General features: G+C 54.5%; 1 protein-coding gene across 2 annotated transcripts; it reads right to left on the reverse strand.

Moving 5' to 3' along the window:
• Positions 1-1,387: 1,387 nt before the first annotated feature.
• On the reverse strand, positions 1,388-10,120 carry Efna3 (ephrin A3). Of its 2 annotated transcripts, XM_005367169.2 has the most exons (5): positions 9,989-10,120; positions 3,962-4,251; positions 3,561-3,626; positions 3,298-3,375; positions 1,388-3,058 (listed from the first exon to the last, which is right to left on the reverse strand). In XM_005367169.2, exons 1-5 carry the CDS (start codon positions 10,114-10,116, stop codon positions 2,928-2,930), a joined length of 693 nt encoding a protein of 230 aa, XP_005367226.1. In that variant the 5' UTR covers positions 10,117-10,120; the 3' UTR covers positions 1,388-2,927. The 2 variants fall into 2 exon arrangements, with proteins under 2 accessions (XP_005367226.1, XP_026645137.1); XM_026789336.1 differs by lacking the exon at positions 3,298-3,375.
• Positions 10,121-21,303: the final 11,183 nt, after the last annotated feature.

Genomic DNA, 21,303 nt, shown 5'->3' on the forward strand with positions numbered 1-21,303 from the left:
TTCTTATAGAACCCAGGACTACCAGCCCAGGGCACCACCCACAATGGGCTGGGTTCTCTCTCATCAACCACTAATTAAGAAAATGCTCCACAAACCAATCTTATGGAGGCGTTTTCTCAAATGAGGGTCCCTCCTCTCAGATAACTCCAGCTTGTGTCAAGCTGACATAAAACTGGCCAGCATGGAGCTTTAAAAGCTTATGTACATGGTGTGTATACACAGAATATGTGGCAACCAGGGGACAACTTCTGACAGTCCTTTCCTCCTGTCTTCTTGTTGGTTTTTTGTTTTGTTTTTCGAGACAGGGTTTCTCTGTGTTGCTTTGGAGCCAGAAGTAGCTCTTGTAGACCAGGCTGGTCTCGAACTCACAAAGATCCACCTGCCTCTGCCTCCCGAGTGCTGGGGTTAAAAGTGTGCACCACCACTGTCCAGAAAGTAAGCTGTGTTGGACCCAGAATCTTTTATCTTTTATTTATTTATTATTTATTATGTATACAATATTCTGTCTGTGTGTATATCTGCAGGCCAGAAGAGGGCACCAGACCTCATTACAGGTGGTTGTGATTGCTGGGAATCAAACTCAGGACCTTTGGAAGAGCAGGCAATGCTCTTAACCACTGAGCCATCTCTCCAGCCCAGAATCTTTCATCTTTTAAAGGTTTGTTTTATTCATATGAGTGCTTTGCCTGCACGTATGTCCAAGCACCACATGCATGCCCGGTGCCTGAGGAAGTGTAAGCCTCCATGTGCCAGGATTACAGATGTGTACACCACACCTTGGAAATCAGTGTATCTGAGAGTATGGACAATGTCTTCTTTGTCCCACCAGTACCCGGCATGTGGCAGGTGTTCACTGAGTATCGACTGACAACATGGAAAACCGATGGCTGGGCCAGCCTTTCCGGTCTTTTGGTGTAGTGGTGTCAAGTTGGCCCACCGCCGGCTCCTGGTTCTTTCCCTGCCTGCCCTTTACAGCCATCTCTGTTAGGTGATAGCCAAACCTTAGCAAGAGTCTACACACTCAGATAGGGTACCACTCTACAGCTTAGTCCACCTTTGAATCTGCAGCCTTCTCCTGAGCCCCACCGAGTGCTGCGGTTACAGGTTGCCTTACCTGGCTAGGGCATTACAATGCAACTAACAGCCACAGGAGCACGCAGCCTGTTCTCTGTGCCACTAAGGGAAAAGCCCCCTCCCTGGCTCCTGAGAAGCCCCTTTTGATTGTCCTGGCCATGCTTTACCCTTAACCTTCTGTCCTTTCTGCTCTCCTGACAGGGCGCTGTAGCTATGTGAGCCTCAGGCCCCAGCAGGGAATGTTTTGGGTCATGAAGGAACCCAGTTATACTGAAACACAGTTAACAGACATTTACATTTTTGGTATGTAATATATATGTTTCTTTATTAACATGTTAAAAACAAGGAAAATCTAACAGCTATGATCATTTCAAAGTAGTGACGCATAAATGATATTCTGAGATATAAAGCAGTCTGAAAACATCTGGGATTTCCGTCGGCTACAAAGTCACAGGTGCTGTTAATGCTATCGTGGCCTGACGCCCAAGTACATAAGTGAATGCTAAACTTGTCACAGGGGAGTGAAAATAAAGAATGCCATTTTTTTCCTATCTAGGTTCACAAATCCCCTGAAATCCTTGGACCCAGTCAAAATCCTCTGACTACAGCATAGAGAACGCAAGCCTGAGCCTTAACTCCCATACGCGGGCCCTGGGAAACAGGGACTGAAGCCGTTTTCCCCGTGGGAAGCCTGAGCCTAGAAAGGTTAAGGAATCTGCCCAAAGTCGCCCAGCCTCAGACTGAAGCTCTGTCCCTCTCTGCACACAGAGCTGGACCCTAGAGCCAGGCCCTCTGTGGACTGAGAGCTAGAATGCCCTGCTCACCTGGGACCTGAGCCCTGGAGGGTTCAGCCAGTGAAGCAGAGGGACATGGCCCCTTGAAACCACACACACTCAGTTATTTTTATCTCCAGTTTATTTTTTTTAGACTAAGAGCAGAGTATGAAAGTCACAGCCAAAGCACTTGAAAAAGGCCCAGGATGGGTGGGGACCACATAGGGTGGGCAGGGCAAGGTCCTTGGAGTTGGTTCCCGGCTCAGGGCTGGAAGGGAGGGGGCATTGTTGTTATGTCTCCAAAAGTGTCTGTGCGTTGCATAGGTCCTGTCTTCACAGAAGACAAAAGAGGGGCCAGGGGGGTCCCAAGAGGGGCCTAACCTGGTGGGGAAGGGGTCTAAATCTGGAAGGGGGGGTCAGAAAAGGTCAAGGTTAGGAGGGGAAGGGCTCTGTCTGTCTGTACATTATATATAGAGATATAGTGTCTGTACATGCCTGTCGGGCACCCCAATGCCCACCCCTGTCCACTGCCTGCTCCCCCCAGGGGTGTCTATTTGTAAACTTGGATTCAATCCAAACCACAGCCCTCTGTGTGGGAGGGAGGAGGGAGGAGGACATGCTTATTGCTGTAAACAGGGGAGGGGTAGCCTGAGGCTGCACCCCTTACCCATCTAGTCCCCTCCCCATGTTCTGCCCCGGAGGAGAGTGACAGGGGGCACCTCCCGAGCTTCATTTGTTCTCTCTGGGGCATATGTGCCTCTTGGGGGGACAAAGAGGGAGGGCACCAGGGTCAGGGAAAGGTACCGGGGGCAGGGAGTCCTGAGCACTGCCTTTTAAAGCCCCCAGGTTTGGTACCAAACATTACCAAAGCCACAGGCCACCTGGGACCTGTGGCTGCCCCTGTGCCTGATCCACTACAATGCCTGTCCTAGACAGTGGGCTAAGAGGGCAGGCGCAGATAGACAGATGTACGGTCAGATCCCACTCCCAACCACGGCAAGAAGGATGTAGGCCCCACAGCTGATTCCCCGCTCCTTCTCAGCCCTGCCCCACCTCTCTCTGTCATAGGAAGGGACAGAGCTAGGAGGCCAAGAGTGTCATGAGGAAGAAGGCGATGCCCACGGCCAGAGGCAGGTGTTCCCGCTTGGGGCTGGTCCCGCTGATGCTCTTCTCAAGTTTGGGCACCTGGGGACTCTCTCCCTCAAAGTCTTCTGTGGAGAGACAAACAGACAGACTGGTAAGGGCTGTGTTGTACGCTGGGGCGGGGGGCACGCGGAGGCGTCAGCAGCAGCAGCAGCAGTGGAGCCAGGGATGTGACCACCCACGGGGGCTGGACGGGCAGGAAGGACCGGTGTCCCAAGGGAAGGCATGCGGGGGAAAAAAAAAGCAGGCACCGGGAAGGGGGCTGCGGTTCCAGCAGTGGCCACCAGAGGGCGCTGCGCAGACTCACCCAACACGTTGATCTTCACATTGGGGCCCATGGTGAACTGGGGGAGAGTGGGGACCGGCTTCTCCCCGGAGTGCGATGCTGCGGGGTGGGGTGCGGGTGAGGAGAGAGGAGGGGAAAGTCAGGGCAAGGACTCCCTCCCCCTGCTACAGCTGGGAAGCTAATCCCTGTCGCCTGTGCCCTCCGCCCCCATCCCCAGGAAGTCAAGGGAGCCCCAAAGCAGGGAGGCGAGGATGCGGACGTGGCTGGAAGCCGACGCTACTCACTGGAGGCGCAGCAGACGAACACCTTCATCCTCAGACACTTCCAGTGCAGATTGTGAGTGGGCGTGGCTGGGGAGGAGACTGGGCCTGAGTTGCTTTCACTCACTGGTGCCCTTGCGACCTTACCTTAGACGCTCCCCCTCCCCTTCAAATTGCCCGCGTCGGCCTATGTCCTGGAGTAACTGCTCCATCCTTTAGACAATGGTCACCATGGCTCTGTGGCCAGCCCAACCCAGAATGCCCGGATCAGAAATGCTCTGAGGCCCAAATTTGGGGCTGTCACCAACCCCCCAACCCCATCCTCACAACTCTGAAGCCTTATCCCTGGTGACGACCGCATCGGCCGGACGGGGATCCCCGGGACCCTACCCTGTCATTCAAAAGACCGAGGACCCGGCACTCACAGATATAGTAGTATTCTTGGCCGGCATGGAATTCATATCCCAGCGAGAAGGCGCTGTAGCGCTGGAACTTCTCGGAGAACTTGATGGGGCTGTGCGAGGCGTGCTGCCGGTTGCATTCCCAGCGCTTGGAGCCTTGACTGGCGTTGCAGGTGCGGTAGCCGCTCAGGTTCACCATGTACAGCACGTACTGCTCCGCCCCGCCGCCAGGCCCTGAGCTATTGTAGTGCGGACAGTAAATATCCAGATAGTCGTTCACGTTCACCTGCACCGTGTAGCCCTCTCGCCGCAGGCTGTGGACAAATGAAGCGGTCAAAGAAAGCCCAATGCTCTAAGGTTTTCCATGTCACCACTTCGCAGACCTTCATTAGGACATTTTCGTCCACATATATGATGTATTTTCATCATAAAAATTTATTTCCCCCAAATCTGGGCTTTTTCTACAATCTTTTCTCGGCCCCTTTCTGTCCCCAGAGTCCAGAGTCCCCTTACTGTGCCCTCTCCTTTTTGGCCTGTCCTTCTCCTAGTGGCCACCAGAGGGTAGCAAAGGCACAAAGAAGCTTGGCCTACCTCCTAAGGAAGAGTGGGAGGGGGGGGAGGAAAGAAGGAACCTAGCTCTGGTTGCCACAGTAACAGCGCAGGCCCCAACGACTCCCAGACCCAGGCCCGGATTTCCTCAGCCCATTCCCCATAATTCATCAGGCCCGAGGAGGGACTGATGGAATAGAAGCGAAGGGGGAAAGAAGAGAGACCCCTTACTTGGAACACAAGCCCTCTCATGGATTCTCCCAGAATGCCTTCTTGCTGCTGCAGGTCCACCCCCCAGGCCAGTCCGACAGGACTTGCCCTCATACACGCATGTATGGCGGCTTCATGCACATACATGCACAAGTTCTATGGCACAAACACAAAAATGTCCACCGCCCACTCACAGGCAGCAGATCCTCACCAAGAGCTACACTGCTTGTGTGTGGAGCCGGCCCCAACAGTCTCGGGGCTTCCCCTGAATTCCCGACATGGCAGGACCTCTATCTTTGTGCTTTTGAGTCCTGTTTCCCTCCATCCTGAGACCATGGACAACTAAGTCCCCAATAACCTGACACAGATCAGGGAGCTGAAGAGTTCAGTACCAAGGCCCCACCTGTGACCACGCCAAGCTGTCTCGTCACACACCTCCTTTCTCCATTTAGATGCCACTACCCCCCCACCCCCCACACATAGGGCCTAGACAAGATGACTGTCTGTCACTTTCCAGGGGAGTCTCTGGACAGAGAAGCAGATACTGGGTTCCCAGGAATCCCCGCCTGCCTGTTAGTCCCTAACTACGCATTGGTCGGAACCTCCTGGGTGGTAGCACAGAATGCCAGAGACCTCAGTGTAGAAGTGTGGAGGAGAGGCTACAAGTTTCCTGTAACTTCCTGAGGGCAAGTGTGCATACGCCGGCAGTGATATGGGAGTACAGTGGGCACAGGGAGGCATGGGTTACCTGGTGAAATGACAAACCATTGGGCTCCCTAGTCCCTGAGAACTCTCTGAGGGGAGGAACTGGCTCTCTATGTCCCACAAATGGCAATCTGCCACATTGGGAAAGGAGCTCGGAGGCCTCGCCACTAGACGAGGCCTTGAGGATCCCACCTGACCTGACCCATCCTCACTGGATTTATTTGTGCTGCCCCCTCCCTCAGAACCAGCAGTGAGGCAGATGTGTAACAGCTGGCGTTTGGGCTCTGCAGTAAGAACGGGCACAGCCTCCTTGAATCATCAGGAATGCCACCAGTCCCACTTGGTTCCCATGGGAGTGATGGGTCACTCGGGCCCCTCCCTGTCCCCGGCGCTCAGGTGGGCAGGAGTCTCGACGGGCGGGCGCTGAGAGCAGGGAAACGGGTTAGGCGAGGCCTGGCTGCTCCCAGCCACCACCCATGCATTGTATGTCCATCCCATCCCCCACAGTCTCTTGTTCCTTCCCTAAGGTCCTGGGGAAGGGGCCACCCGCCAGTCAGCACAGGGTGCCAGGCCTAGAGCAGCCCCGAAGCCACCCTGGAGCCATGTTTCCTCCGCCTCACCCGTGTATCCAGTCTGATTGTGAAGGAGCCCCTCCCTGTAGCTGCCCCAGTCCTCCAGACACACAGCAGGGAGCAAGCCAACTCCAGAGATATTCCCACAGGTGGTACCTCAGTTTCCTCAAGAGGGTGGGCTGAGCCTACAGCGGTTGCTGTATGACGATAGGAAAAGAAGTCACCTCTTACCTACCCCTGTGATTGATGGCAGTAAAGCCTCAGAAATGTCCCCAACCTGGTCATGTGGGTCAAAACCTGATAGCAAGTTAGCTGTGTCCATTGGTGGATACAGAGCAGAAGGCTGGGTGCCAGGAATCCCAAACCATAACTCCTAGGAGACCCGACCTGTCTGTTAGGCACAACCTCTTTAATTGAATCTGTCATCCTTAGCCCAGCAGTGAAGGGGAGGTGCACACAGGCCCCAGAAGAGCTTCGCAGCTAACCACGCCTCCAAGGTTACCCCCTCCCGCGCTCCGCGGAGGGTGGGCCAGCATCTGGGGAATGGGTTGTGCCCTGCTCCTTCAGGGAGTTCTCCGTTCTTGTCTCCATTTTATTCCCTTGTTGTTTCCCACTCCTCTCGCAGAAAAGTCTTCACCGCTCTTCTACAGGGATTAGCCCCTAACCTGGTTACTTCGTCCCTCCCGGCCCGCAACGCCCCTGGGTGCATCCCGACTCTTCTCACTTCTACAGCGCCTCGGCTTCCCAGCCGGTGTACCTCAACCTTCGGTGTCAGCGGGGGACTGGACGGGAGGTGGGGGAGCGGGGAAGGAGCAAACGTCTCCCCCTGGGGCAATTAGGGGGCAGGTAAACAGGGATTCTAACAAGACCTGGGAGAAGGGAAAGGCTCCCAAGAGATCCTGAACTTGTTAAACTCCTATCCTCAGCTTTAGAAGCCAAGGTGCAGAGTTAAGGAAGGGGAGGCAAAATGTACAGACTAGGTTCTTCCCCTCTAGTGCGCGCCCCCGAGGCTGCGCGCCGCCCGCTCCAGCAGGCGAGCCCCAACCACGTGTGCGCGGCGTGGAGTCCGCGCGCCGGGGCTGGAGGGTGGGGGTGGGCAGCGGCGGCGGGAACGCTCCTAGGGCGGCGCGTGCACACTGACACCCCCGCGCCCCGCCAGCTCGGGTCTGGTGGAGAAGCAGCTCGCCGGTCACCCCCGCCCCTCGACCCTGCGACAGTAGCGGCGGCGAAGGTTTATTGATCTGCAGCGGCGGAGAAGAGCGAGGACCCGCCGAAAGCGAGACACACAGAGGGGAGGCGAACACACAGACGGATTCGCCCGAGAGGGGAAAGGGAGGGAGCCACCGCGAGACAGGGGAAGCCAGAAACCGGGAGAGGGAGAAAAGGGATGAGAACCAGGCAAGTCTTGAAAAACGGCAAAGACTCAGCATCCGAACCAGAGAGGCCCATAGCAGAGAAGACAGCGTGGAAAAGAAGAGAAATGGGACACACTGGCGACGGGACGAAAACAGACCACCGTGGACATAGTAGATGTCTCAATAAATATTTGTTGAATGAATGTGTGAATGAAAGCGATCGGCAATAGCAACGTTTCCAAGATAGGTAGGGAGATCACGAGAAAAAAGATGCTCTTAAGGCGAGTACCAACACCTTCATTTAGTTCAAAGAAAAGAAGCGCTAGCAAGGGGGATATACATGTTTGGCATCAACTCCGCCCGGTTCAGTACCCGGCTCAGGAGACCCCCCCGACTTCACACCCTCATCACTCCCTCCAATACGGGCTCCCACCGCGTCCTAGTTTCTGGGCCAGGTTAGGAAAGGTCTCGCCTATTCCCAGGGACTAACTCAAGGGGCTGAGTGGGGGAAGGGGCGAAGGCTAGGTATCCAGGACCGAGCCACCGGCCCCGGTCTATCAACGGAGGCTACTGCAGGTCTGTCAAAAGAGGTTACTGCACGTGTCCCACCAGCATCCTCCCACGTGACCCTAAGAGGCGGGGTCGCAGACCCTCCCCCACGTGACCCCAAGGGGCAGCGACCCTCGGCACGTGACGGGAGGTGGGAGCCAGGAGTCGGGATCACGTGACTGGAGGAAGTGGGGGGCCTGGGAGCCTGTGGCTCGGCCCGGCCCCGCCCCCAGCTCCCCGGCCCTCTCCACTCCCGGCTCTGGAGCACGTCGCTCTCACGATTTATGGGGCCGCGGATGCCGCAGTGAGAGAGCCGGGGAGCCCGGGCGCAGCGGCAACAAAGGCCCGGGAAGCGGGGCGGGGGCGGCAGCGGCCTCCTGGCCGAGTGTGCGCCGCCTGCTACCTCCCTCGGTCCCTGTCCGCACGGGAGAGGAGAGGGCGAAAGGAGGTTCTGGGAACCCGGCTCTCCCATCCCGTTCCGTAGCTTTCACCTGCGCCCAGGTGTATGCGGGGGAGGGGAACCTGATCAACGCTCTCCTCAAGGCTATTCCCACACCCACTAGGCTCTGGCATCTACGACCAGGGGGGTTCCCCAATGGTGGCAGGGAACCCGGGGTCTCTCACCTGCGAGCTCACGGCTCGTGCCAGACTGAAGCTGGGCGGGGGTCGGACGTGTGAATCTCATGGGGGGGGTGAGCTAGATATAGCAGGGTAGTCAGCCCTCAGCGCCCCCCCGGAGAGGTTGGAGTCCCACTCCGGGGGGGAGGGGCTGCAACCCCACCCCCGAGGTTTCCATGGGAAGCAAAAGGGGGGCGTCATTAGCTCATCCCCACCCCCAGTCTGACACTCTGGGCGCGAGGAGAAAGAGGGGGAGGCGCAGAGCCCCAAACAACAAAGAGCAGAGCAGCAAGCAGGAGCCCCTCCCCCGGAAGGTTGGGGGTCGTGGTCGAGGCCCTTCAGGTCCCCTCCCCTGGGGTCTCACCATTTGTTCCCTAGTCGGCCCCCAGGGCGGGGAGTCAGAAGCAAAGCTGCCGCCACCGCCCGGGCAGGTGTGACAGTGATCCCCGTATCCCCAGGGATCCCCCTACCAACACACTGAGGTGGTCAGAGTGGTACACCCGACAGCTCGGCAGAGAGAAGACAAGGGCAGCGAGGACTGTGCAGAATGATGGCCCGGTCCCGCAGCCGGCACCGGGCCGCCGCGCCACACACCGGAGGAAACCACACGGCCGCCCTGACACCCGCCCAGACCGCGGCGGCGCCAAGAGCCACCCCAGCCCAGACAAGACTGGCCACGCGGACACCGACCGCAGCCCCCTCCCCGACCTGTCGCCCGCTCCCACCCCTAGACGGTCGCCGACGCAGACACACAAATCACACAGACACACGCACACTGACAGCCGCGCACGCCCGTTCACACTCGGTGCCATACGCCGTCCCTAGCCTCAGCGTGTGTGTGTGTGTGTGTGTGTGTGTGTGTGTGTGTGTGTGTGTCTCCTTTTTTCTCACCAATACCCTGCGTTTCCAGGGCCCCCCAACTCCGCGACCCTGCCCCGGCTTACCCCAGCAGCGTTTATCTACACAAGCAGAGCAACCCATTCCCCTTCGTCCTAGGGAGGTGGCGAATCGGACTTCCTGCCTTAATGCCGAACCCCACTTCTAAAAGCAAGAGTCTTAGGCAAAGCCCCATCAACGTTTACAGGCTGAAAACAGGTCATCCTCGGGCTCCCAAATACAGCGGCCTATCCCCAGCACACCGGTACCCCCAGACTTCAACCTAGCCAAAAGGAGTGTGGATGGCGGGGGGGGGGGGGGGACTATGGGACAGGGAACACTATTTCAGAGGCGACTGTGGAAAGAAACCAAGATGAGGTTGGGGGGCTCCCCAGCAGCCTCCTCCGCACAGCCAGAGCGCTCCTCACTATGCCCCATCAGCTTCTTAGACACCCCCTAGTTTCACAGACGCCCACGTAATGCGTCCCCTCTCCCTCGCCTCTCGGCACCGAGCCTGTCTCCCAGGACTGCCGCCAGGTTCCCCTAGGACTTCTAGAGCCCACCAGCTCCCCCATCACTGACGCGGGACGCACGGGCTCTCCGGGTCCCCGACTCACTGCTGGTTGGAGCTGTTCCAATATACCGCATGCCGGTTTCCCAGCGCGCCCCCAGGCCCCTGGGCCAGCAGCGGCAGCAGCGGCACGGGCACGAGCAGCAGCAGCAGCAGCAGCGGAGCCGCCGCCATCCCCGGAGCCGCCGCCGCCGCCGCCCCCCGACTGAGCCCCGCGCTCCCGGCTTCTCAGCTTCCCAGCTCCCTGCTGCCGCCGCTGCCAGCCCCCAACCTTAGCCACGCCCACAATCCTTCCCTCCGCCCTTCTGGGCGCGCCCCCGAGGCCCCGCCCCTGGCGCGCTCACGCCGGGCTCCGCCCCATTGGGCCCAGAGCGCGCCGGGCGCGTGGGCGACGGGAACTGTGTTGCCCCTCTAGGAACAACGCGTCTCTCCACTCTCCTAGGTGATTTGCTGCAGCTTCTTGCGTCTTTTGCTCCCCAAGGCTGGAGTCCCAGAAGGATTTGGGAGCCAAAACTGGGGTATACATCTTGTGTAGGTCCACACCTTTCTTCATGGAGTATAGGAGTGTCGAGGATCAAAGGTCTAGCTCTGAATAAGCGGGACTAGACCCATATCTGAACGAAGTTGGACTCTACTTCCTCCACGCCCTTTCCATGTGCTCAAGGAGTTAAATGGGCGCATGATGGGGAAGCCCTCAGGTGGCACCCAGGAGCTAACAGCAGGCTGCCTGAAGGCCCTCAGATAAACAGGAGGGCTTGTTTTTCTCAGAGCCAAGGCAGAGAAACTCAGCCCGAAGAATGTCATCTTCCAGGGGCTAGGGGCTGGGCACAGGGGCTGGGCACAGGGGCTGGGCACAGTGGCTCACTCTTCTAATCCTGGCTCTCTGGAGGCAGTGACAGTCGGATCTCTGTGAGTTCAAGGGCAGCTACATTGGTCTGTGTAGGGCTACATAACAAACCTACTTTGGTAATCCAGGGCAAAGGTGTTTGTCGCTGATGGTGACAGTTAAGGTAGGAGTCAGTTGGAGCCAAGCCGTAGTGGGATGGTCTTCTTGGCAGGCCCACAGAGGACCCCTCACTGCCTCCAGTTCTCAGCGATGTCTTCAGGCATGCTCATTCCTGTTCCCATATATGCTTTCTCTAAAGACAGAGAGGACCTTGTGTTCCACAGCATTGTCTTAGTGGGGACATCCAAGCACAGACATGGCATACACACGGGGGGGGGGGAGGGTATGTGTACCCAGAAGCAGGAAACACGGAAACATGGACACTTGACACACAGACCGATATACACACACAAGGTGCTAGGATAACTAGAGAAGAGACTGGTAGAAAAACATAGGCTTACAGTCAGAGACATCGAAATACACATACACACAAACACACACACACGTCTCCCTAGTAAACGGACCTACCCCTCTCAAAAGGTCCAGAATCCAGACCTAGCAGACCCTCACCCCTATCTCTTCTCTTTCCTGAAGCCCATACCAAAAGGCAAAGCAGAACCAGGACTGACTGGGTTCTCGGAACCCACAGCAGCTGTGCCCAGGGAGGCAGACATGATATGATGCTGTTATGTTGTGCTTCGAGAGGCAGGACAGATATCTGCACCCTCCACCTGTTTACCTTTGGCAGTACAAGGCCTTGACCACAAACGAGCCTGCCTTGGGCTCCGTGCCTCCCTGCTGCTAGGCAAGAGTGGGTGCTGTCCTCTCTGGGAACCTCTCCACTCCCAGGAGGTGTCTTCTCTCTTCTTGGGAGCCAGAAAATAAACGAGGCCCCTTGGGATGGGAGTGAGGGACTCTGCAAACATCTCTCTTCATTCCCAAAGAGGTTTGCTTCACCCCAGTAATGCTAACCTGCACACTCATGGGACCACAGGCTCCAGCCCCTGCCCTCCATGCTATGCCTCTGATCCACAGGAGCAAGTGTCTCTGTAGAGCAGAGTAGCCAGAGAGTCTGTCCATATGCACAGTGAGTGTAGGCTCACTGGTCCAGGACTTTGGATGTACTTACTGTTATAGCATGTTTATGAGACCCTAGGTTCAATCCCCATTGTGGTAAGAAAGTAAATGAGTAAGACCTGGCTTTTATTTTAAGGTTTGGGTGGCTTGGGCCCCCTACTCTAGAGCCCAGCTGTTTCTCTCTAGAATGTACTACTCCACCTTCTCCCTCCGATAACCATAGAGCTTCATAGTGGGGGAGGTGTCTCGGAGGTCAAGAGCATTTGTCACTCTTCCAGAGGACCCACCTTTGATTCCCAGCACCCACCCACATCAGATGACTCACAAATGCCTGGAAGTCCAGTTCCAGTGGATCTGATACCCTCTGTGGCCTGAAAAGGTGCTGGCATGTGCAGATACCCACAGCCACACCCATATAATAATAATAATAATAATAATAATTTTAAAAAACAGGAAAAAAGGGGAGCCTTTGAACTGGGGGCCCTCTTTGTTTAAGCCTGGGTCTAAGATCATCTTTTTCTCTCTGACCAAAATCTGACTTTCAAGGTGAGACCTGTGTGGAGCCTGTGTCCATGGGTGGGCTCCTCTGCTACCCATGCTTCTGTTCATGGAGCTGCTGGCTGCTTTGAGTCTCTGTGTAGATCACAAAGCAGCCCTCCATGCAGACTCTGTCTCTAGAGTGTCTTTGGTGGGAAGCGGGCTTACGTGCCTCTCCATCTTAGTGGGAAGTGTGTGTGAGCTGGTGCAGCCTCTTCTTGTCCTGTGTTGTACCAAGCACAAACTTCATAAGTGTAGGTGGCAGTTCTGTCTACAGAATATACAGTATATGCACCTCCAGCTACAGCACCGTTCAAAAACCTCAAAGGAACTGAGAGTCTGTTTGTTTGTCTGAGACAGGTCTCTCTATGTATCTGTCCTGGGACTCGGTAGGTAGACCTGGCCAGCCTCAAACGCCTGCCTCTTCCTCCAGTGCTGGGATAAAGGCGTGCACTACTAAACCTGACTGGGACTGGAATTCTTGAAGGACTAGGTTTCTGGACAGGAGATCTTAGCTGCTGTCTGCGCCTGGAACCTGTAGCATCTGTGTCAGGAGAAGTCTCCCAATGTGGGGAGTAGGGCTTTGTTTATACCTGTGACTCCAAGTCATTCCTGACTGACCCGTGGTAGGAATGTGTTATTTGGCATTGCCATGCAGCATGCGTGTGCGCGCACGTCTAGCGCTGCCATCCAGCATGTGTGTGCGTGCACATCCACAGCGCTGCCATGCAGCATGCGTGTGTGCACATCCACAGCGCTGCCATGCAGCATGCGTGTGTGTGCACATCCACAGCGCTGCCATGCAGCATGCGTGTGCACACACATCTACAGCGCTGCTGAATGTAGCATGGAGCAGAAGCAGAAAGGTTCACAAAGTAATATTTACTCTGCTACAGGGGACATGTCCTCAGTTTCCCTCTGTTTCATTCTTTAAAAGTGTGTTTGGGGTTGAAGAGATGGCTCAGCAATTAAGAATACTTTTTAACCCTTGCAAAAGGACCTGGATTCAATTCCTATCATCTATATGGCAGCTTGCAACCACCTTTAATTCCAGTTCCATGGGATCCTACCCCCTCTTCTGGCTTTTCAGGCACCAGGTACACACATGGTGCATAGACACACATGTAGGCAAAATACCCATACACATAAAATGATGAAATAAAAAGGTTTTGTTTGTTCATTTGTTTGTATGAGACTGGGTCTCACTATGTAGCCCTGGCTGTTCCAGAACTCCTATGAAGACAACACTGGCCCTGAACTTCTACTTCCTGGAGTGTTGGAATTAAATGCATGTGTTAACATGCCCAGTCTTAAAATTTTTAAATAAGTCAGGTATAGTGGTGCCTCTAATCCCAGCACTTGGGAGGTAGAGGCAAGGAGAGCAAAAGTTCAAGATCATCTCCAGCTACAAGATTTGTTTGAGGCCAACCTCAAAGTAATAATAATAAGAAGGATAAAGCTGGGCTGGAGCCGGGCGGTGGTGGAACACGCCTTTAATCCCAGCACTCGGGAGGCAGAGGCAGGCGGATCTCTGTGAGTTCGAGACCAGCCTGGTCTACAAGAGCTAGTCCCGAACAGCAAAACCACAGAGAAACCCTGTCTTGAAAAACCAAAAAAAAAAAAAAAAAAAAAAAAAGGAAAAGCTGGGCTGGAGAGATGGCTTAGTGGTTAAGAGCATTGCCTGCTCTTCCTAAATGTCCTGAGTTCAATTTCCAGCAACCACATGGTGGCTCACAGCCATCTGTAATGAGGTCTGGTGCCCTCTTCTGGCCTGCAGGCATGCACACAGACAGAATATTGTATATATAATAAATAAATAAATAAATAAATAAATAAATAAATAAATAAATATTTAAAAAAAGAAGGATAAAGCTGCCTGAGACTAATCAGTCCCTTGGTTTTATCTCCCACAGCAGGTCATAGACTTAAGTGTGAAACACTGACACATCAGACATGATCTGGCTGCCATGATCTCCCTAGCAGCATTGAGCCCATTCTTTGTTCCCCGAGGTCCAAGGAATCAGAAAGCTGAGCAGGTCTGGGGCACAGGGAGCACTCAGCTATGTAGCCCACGACAGCTCCCAGGACATAGGGGAGCAACCACAGAGCTGAGTTTATTCCAATAAATCATTGAAGCTAGGCCCTGGGGGAGGGGAAGGTTGGGAGGGGAGGGGGCTGGATAAATAATTCATTAAACAAATAAACAAGAAGCCTGTGAGAGGGGAGCTTGGGCATGGTGTGAGCAGCCGCCGCCAGCTCCTGCCATGAAATATTCACAGGCTCTGCACCTTTCCCAGGGTCATGAGTGTTCGGCTGTGTAAGTACCAGAGACACCTGGGGACGTGGGGGTGGGGCCAGGTGTGTGCACTCACCTTCCCACTTCGGAGTGTGTGTCCATGTGGCCCTGCGGTTCGCTGCACTACCTGAAGTGACATGAAGCCACACGTATGACTGACACATGGGCTAAAAAAATGAATGGCAGCAGGAAACACAGTACCCCGATTCTGTCTAGGATACAGAAGCTTAGGGTACAAGGCGTGGTTGGTGGAATCTAAGTACAATAATCTCAATTCCTACCCATGCCTGATTCCTCTGCTGGGCCGAGGAAGCCAGGGGGGCTGTGGTAGGTCACGTCTCCGGGGTATTCCATTAGAAGTATGGTCCTTGAAGAAGAAACATTGAGAAAGAGGACGTGTGTACAGCATCAGCCTGAGCCTACTACTCAGGGACTTGCCGGTCACTTAGCTTCTCCTGGTCTGCTTTTCTCATCTCCCCGGTGGGGCTAATAACAGCCTCCCTCCTTGAGAAGGTGCTTGTTGCTAAGATCAGAATCCACACTCTCTGGGAAGCACTTAGCACGGTGCTCCGGGCCCAGGGGTTGCTTGATTAATGGAGGCTTCATCTGAGTCCTTATTAAGAGCATGCCTCCTGCTCTGCCCACCCAGGTCAGCCCAGAAGCCCTTCCCACCCGCCTGGCAACCATCAGAGAGAGAAGGGGTAACCTAGGGCTCAGAGAGCAGGAGAAGATTAAGAAGGAAGAGAAAATTACAGGGCTTTTTGTTTTACTTTCTGTTTATTTGTTTGTTTTGTTTGTAAAGAAGTCTTAGCCTGGCATGGTGGCACACAGCTTTGATCCCAGCATTCAGGAGGAGGCAGAAGCAGGCAGATCTCTGTGAGCTCAAGGGTAGTCGAGGCTACAAAGGGGCTAAATAAAGAAATAAATCAGAAGTGCCCTGTCCTCGAACTGTGGGAGAAGGAGCGCTTGACCTTCTCAGACCCCATGGTGTGGAGAGGTCTTTGAGCTGGGTACCACTACCCAGACATCTTCATAGTCAGAGCTCAGGCCCTCACTCTCGGCCCAACAGTCAAGGGCATCCTGGCAATGCAGTCTATGCCTGGGCAAAGACCAGAGTGGGTGGGGAGAGCCTGGGCTGCAGAGAGCCTTGTCGAGTCAGGGTGGAGTATCTGGCAACCTCTCTGCAAGCCTTAGCATTCCCCAGCCTCTCCTGTCCCTGGAGATCAGCTCCCCAGGGAGAGAGCCAGCAGCAGACAGGTCTGAGCTGGCCTGCTCTTTTACAGGTAAGGACTGGTGGGGGAGGGGATTTGAACTCCTGGTGGGGAGCCCTGGACGTAACACTCAGTCCCTTGGGAAGTCGGAGACAGAGTGGCCCACCAGGCCTCGGTGTACCCTGCAGCCTGGAGCCCAGCCCTTTGCCTCTGTTGGTCAGGCTGCTGCTGCTTCAGGAGCTAGGTTTCTGGCTCTGGTGCCAAGACAACGTCTGCCCACTTCTTCCCATGGAGCCAACATGAGTTCCCCACTTCTCTCCCCTGGGCTGTGCAGGTTCAGGCCAATCTGTACAAGAGCATCTTCGCAGCATTGGTCTGTAATAAAACCACAATACAAGTTCAGAAACAGAGATCAAGAGATCCAGATCTCTCATACACACGCACGCACATGCACACACACACACACACACATACACACGCACATGCACACACACACACATGCACATTCACATAGATGAAAACATGCTGTGAAGGCATATACCAACAGTCCTTGAAGAACATCTCCATGTGGACTTTTGCTGTGTGAAAACACACAAGCATCTCCCTGCCATAAATTTTGTTCTTCTCAACCAAAGCTTCTCTCAGAGCCCGTTCTCCTCTGTGTTCCCAATCATTTGTAAGTTTTTTTAAAAGATTTATTTATTTAATGTGTATACAGTATTCTGCCTACATGCATGCCTGCAGGCCAGAAGAAGGCACCAGATCCCATTACAGATGGTTGTGAGCCACCATGTGGCTGCTGGGAATTGAACTCAGGACGTTTAGAGGAGCAGGCCTGTTCCCAGTCATTTGTATGGAGTTCTGTATTAATGCTGCACTTGGCATCATACTTATTTAATGGCTGGTCTGTCTCTGAAGATTTCTTTTCTCTATCTTTAGTCCTCTCTTTTGTTTTTTTGAGACAGGATTTGTCTCTGTAACCCCAGCTGTTCTGGAACTCACTCTGTAGACCAGGCTAGCCTCGAACTCAGCCTGGCATGTGTCTGAAGAGAAAGTTTCTTGTCTCATGCAAATAAGTGTACTCAGCACCCAAATGTCATCTGGTATTTAGTTCGCAGAGGTGTTTAATAAAAAATTGTAAATCCATGAGAGAAAAAATGCATTTGGACAGTGCCGCTATTCCTAGAGTCCCTGGAGAGTCCACAGGAATCCTAGAGTCACAGAATCCCTTGAGAGACACCCTGTCCAAGGCCCCTCCTTCCTGTGTCCAAGTGCCCTGATCTCTGTCTCCTCGGAGGCCTCCTTTCCACCCTTTTATCAGTGTGAGACCATGATTTTCAGTCCCACACGCCCGACAGCTGGTAGTCAGGTAAGGGTTAAATGACAGTTCATTAGTGCTTAATTGGGGGGGGGGGGAAGCGGCCCTGACACCAGACAGGTGGGCACGCCTGCTCCTTGCTGGAACCCGACATCCTGGTTCCAGCATCTCACCAGGCGTGTGGGTGATTTGGCCCTGGAGACCTTCACCCCAGCCGGGGCACCTCCCCCCACGGCTAGCTTTGCCAGTTTAGTCTCCAGGCAGTAGCGACCGGCACTCCCCATCTGTCGCCAACACCGAGGAGAGGCACATGCCTTATTCTTTCTCCTTTCCCTAGTCTTTGCCACTTCCCACCCCCAGGAGACTTTGGAGAGTGGGAGGAGGGGTGGGGACCGTGGAATCGGACAGTGGAGGACTACAGAGTCACCAAGGGATAGATTGCGGATACAGACAAGTGACAGAGATAGGGAGGTGGAGATGTCTGCCCAATTTGACCTTAAATGAGCAGAATGCAAATGAGATGCAGACGATATGCAGATGAACAGATCTCATAATTGACATTCCCCATGGCAGTAGCTCTGCACCCAAGGCACCATGGCTGTTGCAAATAACCCCTACCTAAACTTTCTGGGTTAAGTGACACTGACCTTTGCTTTGAGCGAAAAAGATTAACTTTAAGTAAGACAAGAGCTTGCTTGGGTGAAGGCTACAGAACCTGGGACGTTGAACTCCTCTGCAGCTTCTTCAGCCCAGTTCCCAAAACCTTCTTAAAGCGGCTACAGGAGATGGAACCCAGCAACTGGAGCAGTGACCACTCTCAAGGTTACCCTTGGACGCACAGTCGGTTGCTATGGGGACCTTCGTTTCCAGGCCTGAACCAATGCAGATTGCCACTGATGACCTCATGCCCCAAGTTCAGGGATCCTATTGGCTATTTGGAAGCCAGAGTGCTCACTTTTCAACTGCGTCACTGCGGGGGATCCCCCGACGACCCCAGCTAAAAGAATGGCGGGGAGCTCACAGAGTGTTGACTGGATGAGTGCAGGAAGTGAATACGGAAAAGAAGAAGCCATTTCGGGATTTGAAGGGCAATTTGTTACGTGGTAAGTGTGGAGCAGAATCCAGGCAAAGGACTCTCAAGCCTGGGAGACAGAGAGAGATTAAGTTTTCTTTTTTTTTTTTCTTTTTTTCTTTTTTTGGTTTTTCGAGACAGGGTTTCTCTGTGGCTTTGGAGCCTGTCCTGGAACTAGCTCTTGTAGACCAGGCTGGTCTCGAACTCACAGAGATTCGCCTGCCTCTGCCTCCCGAGTGCTGGGATTAAAGGCGTGCGCCACCATCGCCCGGCGAGATTAACTTTTCTTATCTGTACCGCTGAGACTAGGGCTGGTTTAGTAAATTGAGGGCCCCACCCTCAGCCGTCCAGCGCCGCTGAATTTAGGGGAGACCGGTGACGCCCCAAACTTGCAGGCCTGCATAACTTCTTGGAACTGTGCCCCTGCACACGCTGCGAAGACTTCTCGTGGGTAGGGCCAGGCACGGGAGGGCCGCCAAAGCCTTCAGCCTGTATTGGTGCTAAGAGCAGGCTCCATGAGACCTTTCTACCAGGGAGTACCTAGGCGGGCTACTGCCAAACGTGCAGGGCCCACGCTGTGAGGAAGGGAACAGAAAAGAAGGGGCAGGGGAGTTATGGTTTGGCCTGAAGGCCCACAGCCTGAGGGTGCTCCTGTGTACTCCCCAGAATCCGCCCTTGCACCTGCAAATGCACAAGTCTGTGTCAAGCACAGCCTGAAACTGAGACCATGTGTCTCAACTTGAGAAAAACCAACGAGGTCAGTCCCTTTTGCACAAGGGATTGGCGTTGCCAGCCAGAGTTCCTGCTGTGTCCGAGAAGAGGTGTGTAATCTCGGGGGAGCTGGGTAAGAACCCGTATTTCTGAATTCAGGGCAGGGGCCACTTAACAATCTTCCCGGGCTTGCCCTGCTTATAATTTCTCTGACGAGGGACGGAGGTAACTGTATCTTTGGTTTCCATGGCAACACATAGACGCCCTCCAGGAAGATGGCAGCGACGACGAACTCCAACGCTGGACCAAAAGACTCAGCCCACAGCTCCTCCCACAGTTCTCAGTCCGCCTTTTCTTCGACACATAAACATCTTTTTAATTTCTGAAGATCAAAGTTTAGGGTCAGAACCCTAACCCAAACACCGATAAAGCAACATTTTCTGAAACTGGCCTCGAATGAGGAGATTATTAACTCAAAAATCTGCTCTGCCTGCCGCCACTCTCCTTAACCCTGGGCCTTAGCCAGAGCCAAAGAATTACCGCGAACTGTGAGGACCAGAGTCGTGTGATACATAGGTCCTTAAAGAAACCAGTCTGACTTAGGTGTGCAAGGAGACATGGGGTGGGGGGAGGCTTTACCAACTCCAGCATCTTGGTGCCTGACCCTCATACCCCCGCCCCATAATCTTCACATGCAGCCTCTCGCTGCCGCAGCCGGGTCGGGCTAATCAGCACAACATCCACCTATCGATCGCTGGCTCCATGCCAGGCAGGCCGGCACATAGCCAGGGGAGCCTGCCGGGCACCCGGGAGGGCAGAGAGCGAGCACATGGGAAGGGGTGCTCCCTCCCCTACTCCCACCTAGGGCACAGTTCAGAAAGAGGGCCCTTGCGGAGTTAGGGGGTGTCCGTCTTATCTGAGAGGAAGAGACAGTTTCGGACTAAGGAAGAAGAAGCCCTCTCCCCTGAGAGCCCCACCTCCTTCTCCTTATAAAAGCTCAGAACAAAGAGGCCGCTGGGGAAGAAGGCTTTGATCTGACCCCACCTTCCCAGTTCTAGGCCAGGCACCGCCCAGAGTGCCCTTGGGGAGGGGGAGGGCGGCAAGTCTCGCTTCGACGCCGGCATTCTGAAACCCAGGTGCTTTTCTGTTTCCCCTGGGTTTTACCCCAGCACCCCAGTAGGCCTTGCCAGAGTGGATGTCAGCAGCATCTGCCACCTAGCACGGGAAGATGGCTGGGGAGGTGCGAGAGGGTGCCAAGCTCCACAGCTCCTGCTGGCACCTATCCCAAACTGCCCAGAAGGGTGCCCACTGATGTCTGGCATGGATGGCCTGGACACAGCTGGCATGGGGGTCATGCCAAGTCGAGCTAAGAGCTGAGGCCCCAGGGAGTTCAGGTGTCAGGGAGGAAGTCAGAGGGAGAGTAAGACAAAGATGGGTGGTTTTAACTTGTTTATTAGTGTGTGTGTGTGTGTGTGTGTGTGTGTTCTCATGTGGCATGTCCAAAGGACAACTTTCAAAAGTCTCTTCTCTTTCCACCATGTGGGTGGGTTCCAGGGACTGAACTCAGGTGGTCAAGGCTTTATAGCAAGCAAAAACTTTAACCTGCTGAATCTTCTCACTGGCCTCCTTTTTTTTTTTTGAGACAGGGTCTCCCATACCCAGACTGACTTCCTGCTTACCACCCCCACCCCACTCCCACCCCCCAGTGCTGGGATTACAGGTGTGAGCCTCCATGCCCCATGAGAATGGGTGATTTATTGACGGTTTGGTCCAAACACTTATAAAAAATACAAACCAGCATGAAATTCAACCTCATGGCAAGTCCGTCTTCACAGAAGACAAATAAATGGCCCCTGGGAGGGCAACAGTTGCCCCTGGGAAGACACCTAGAGGGGACAGATGGCATGGCTTCTCCCTCGCTCTTGGCCAGGAACCCACCTGTTCACAGGTCTTTGGCTTCAGCCCCCAGTGGCTCAAGGATTTGATCTCACCAAAACCCAGTCTTCTGCGGGAAGAGACAAGACCATCAAAGCAGCGATGCTCCAGGGGGCCCTGGACAGTCTGCAGCTCCCTTGTAGATCCTCTTCAGCCTGTGGTGAGGGGCAGTCACGTGCAAGAGTCACCTCAGATCCTCTGACTTTGCACATCAAAGCTTCAACATGGCCGGGCGGTGGTGGCGCACGCCTTTAATCCCAGCACTCGGGAGGCAGAGGCAGGTGGATCTCTGTGAGTTCGAGACCAGCCTGGTCTACA

Source organism: Microtus ochrogaster, unplaced genomic scaffold (genome assembly GCF_000317375.1).
Source record: "Microtus ochrogaster isolate Prairie Vole_2 unplaced genomic scaffold, MicOch1.0 UNK16, whole genome shotgun sequence".
Lineage (NCBI taxonomy): Eukaryota > Metazoa > Chordata > Mammalia > Rodentia > Cricetidae > Microtus > Microtus ochrogaster.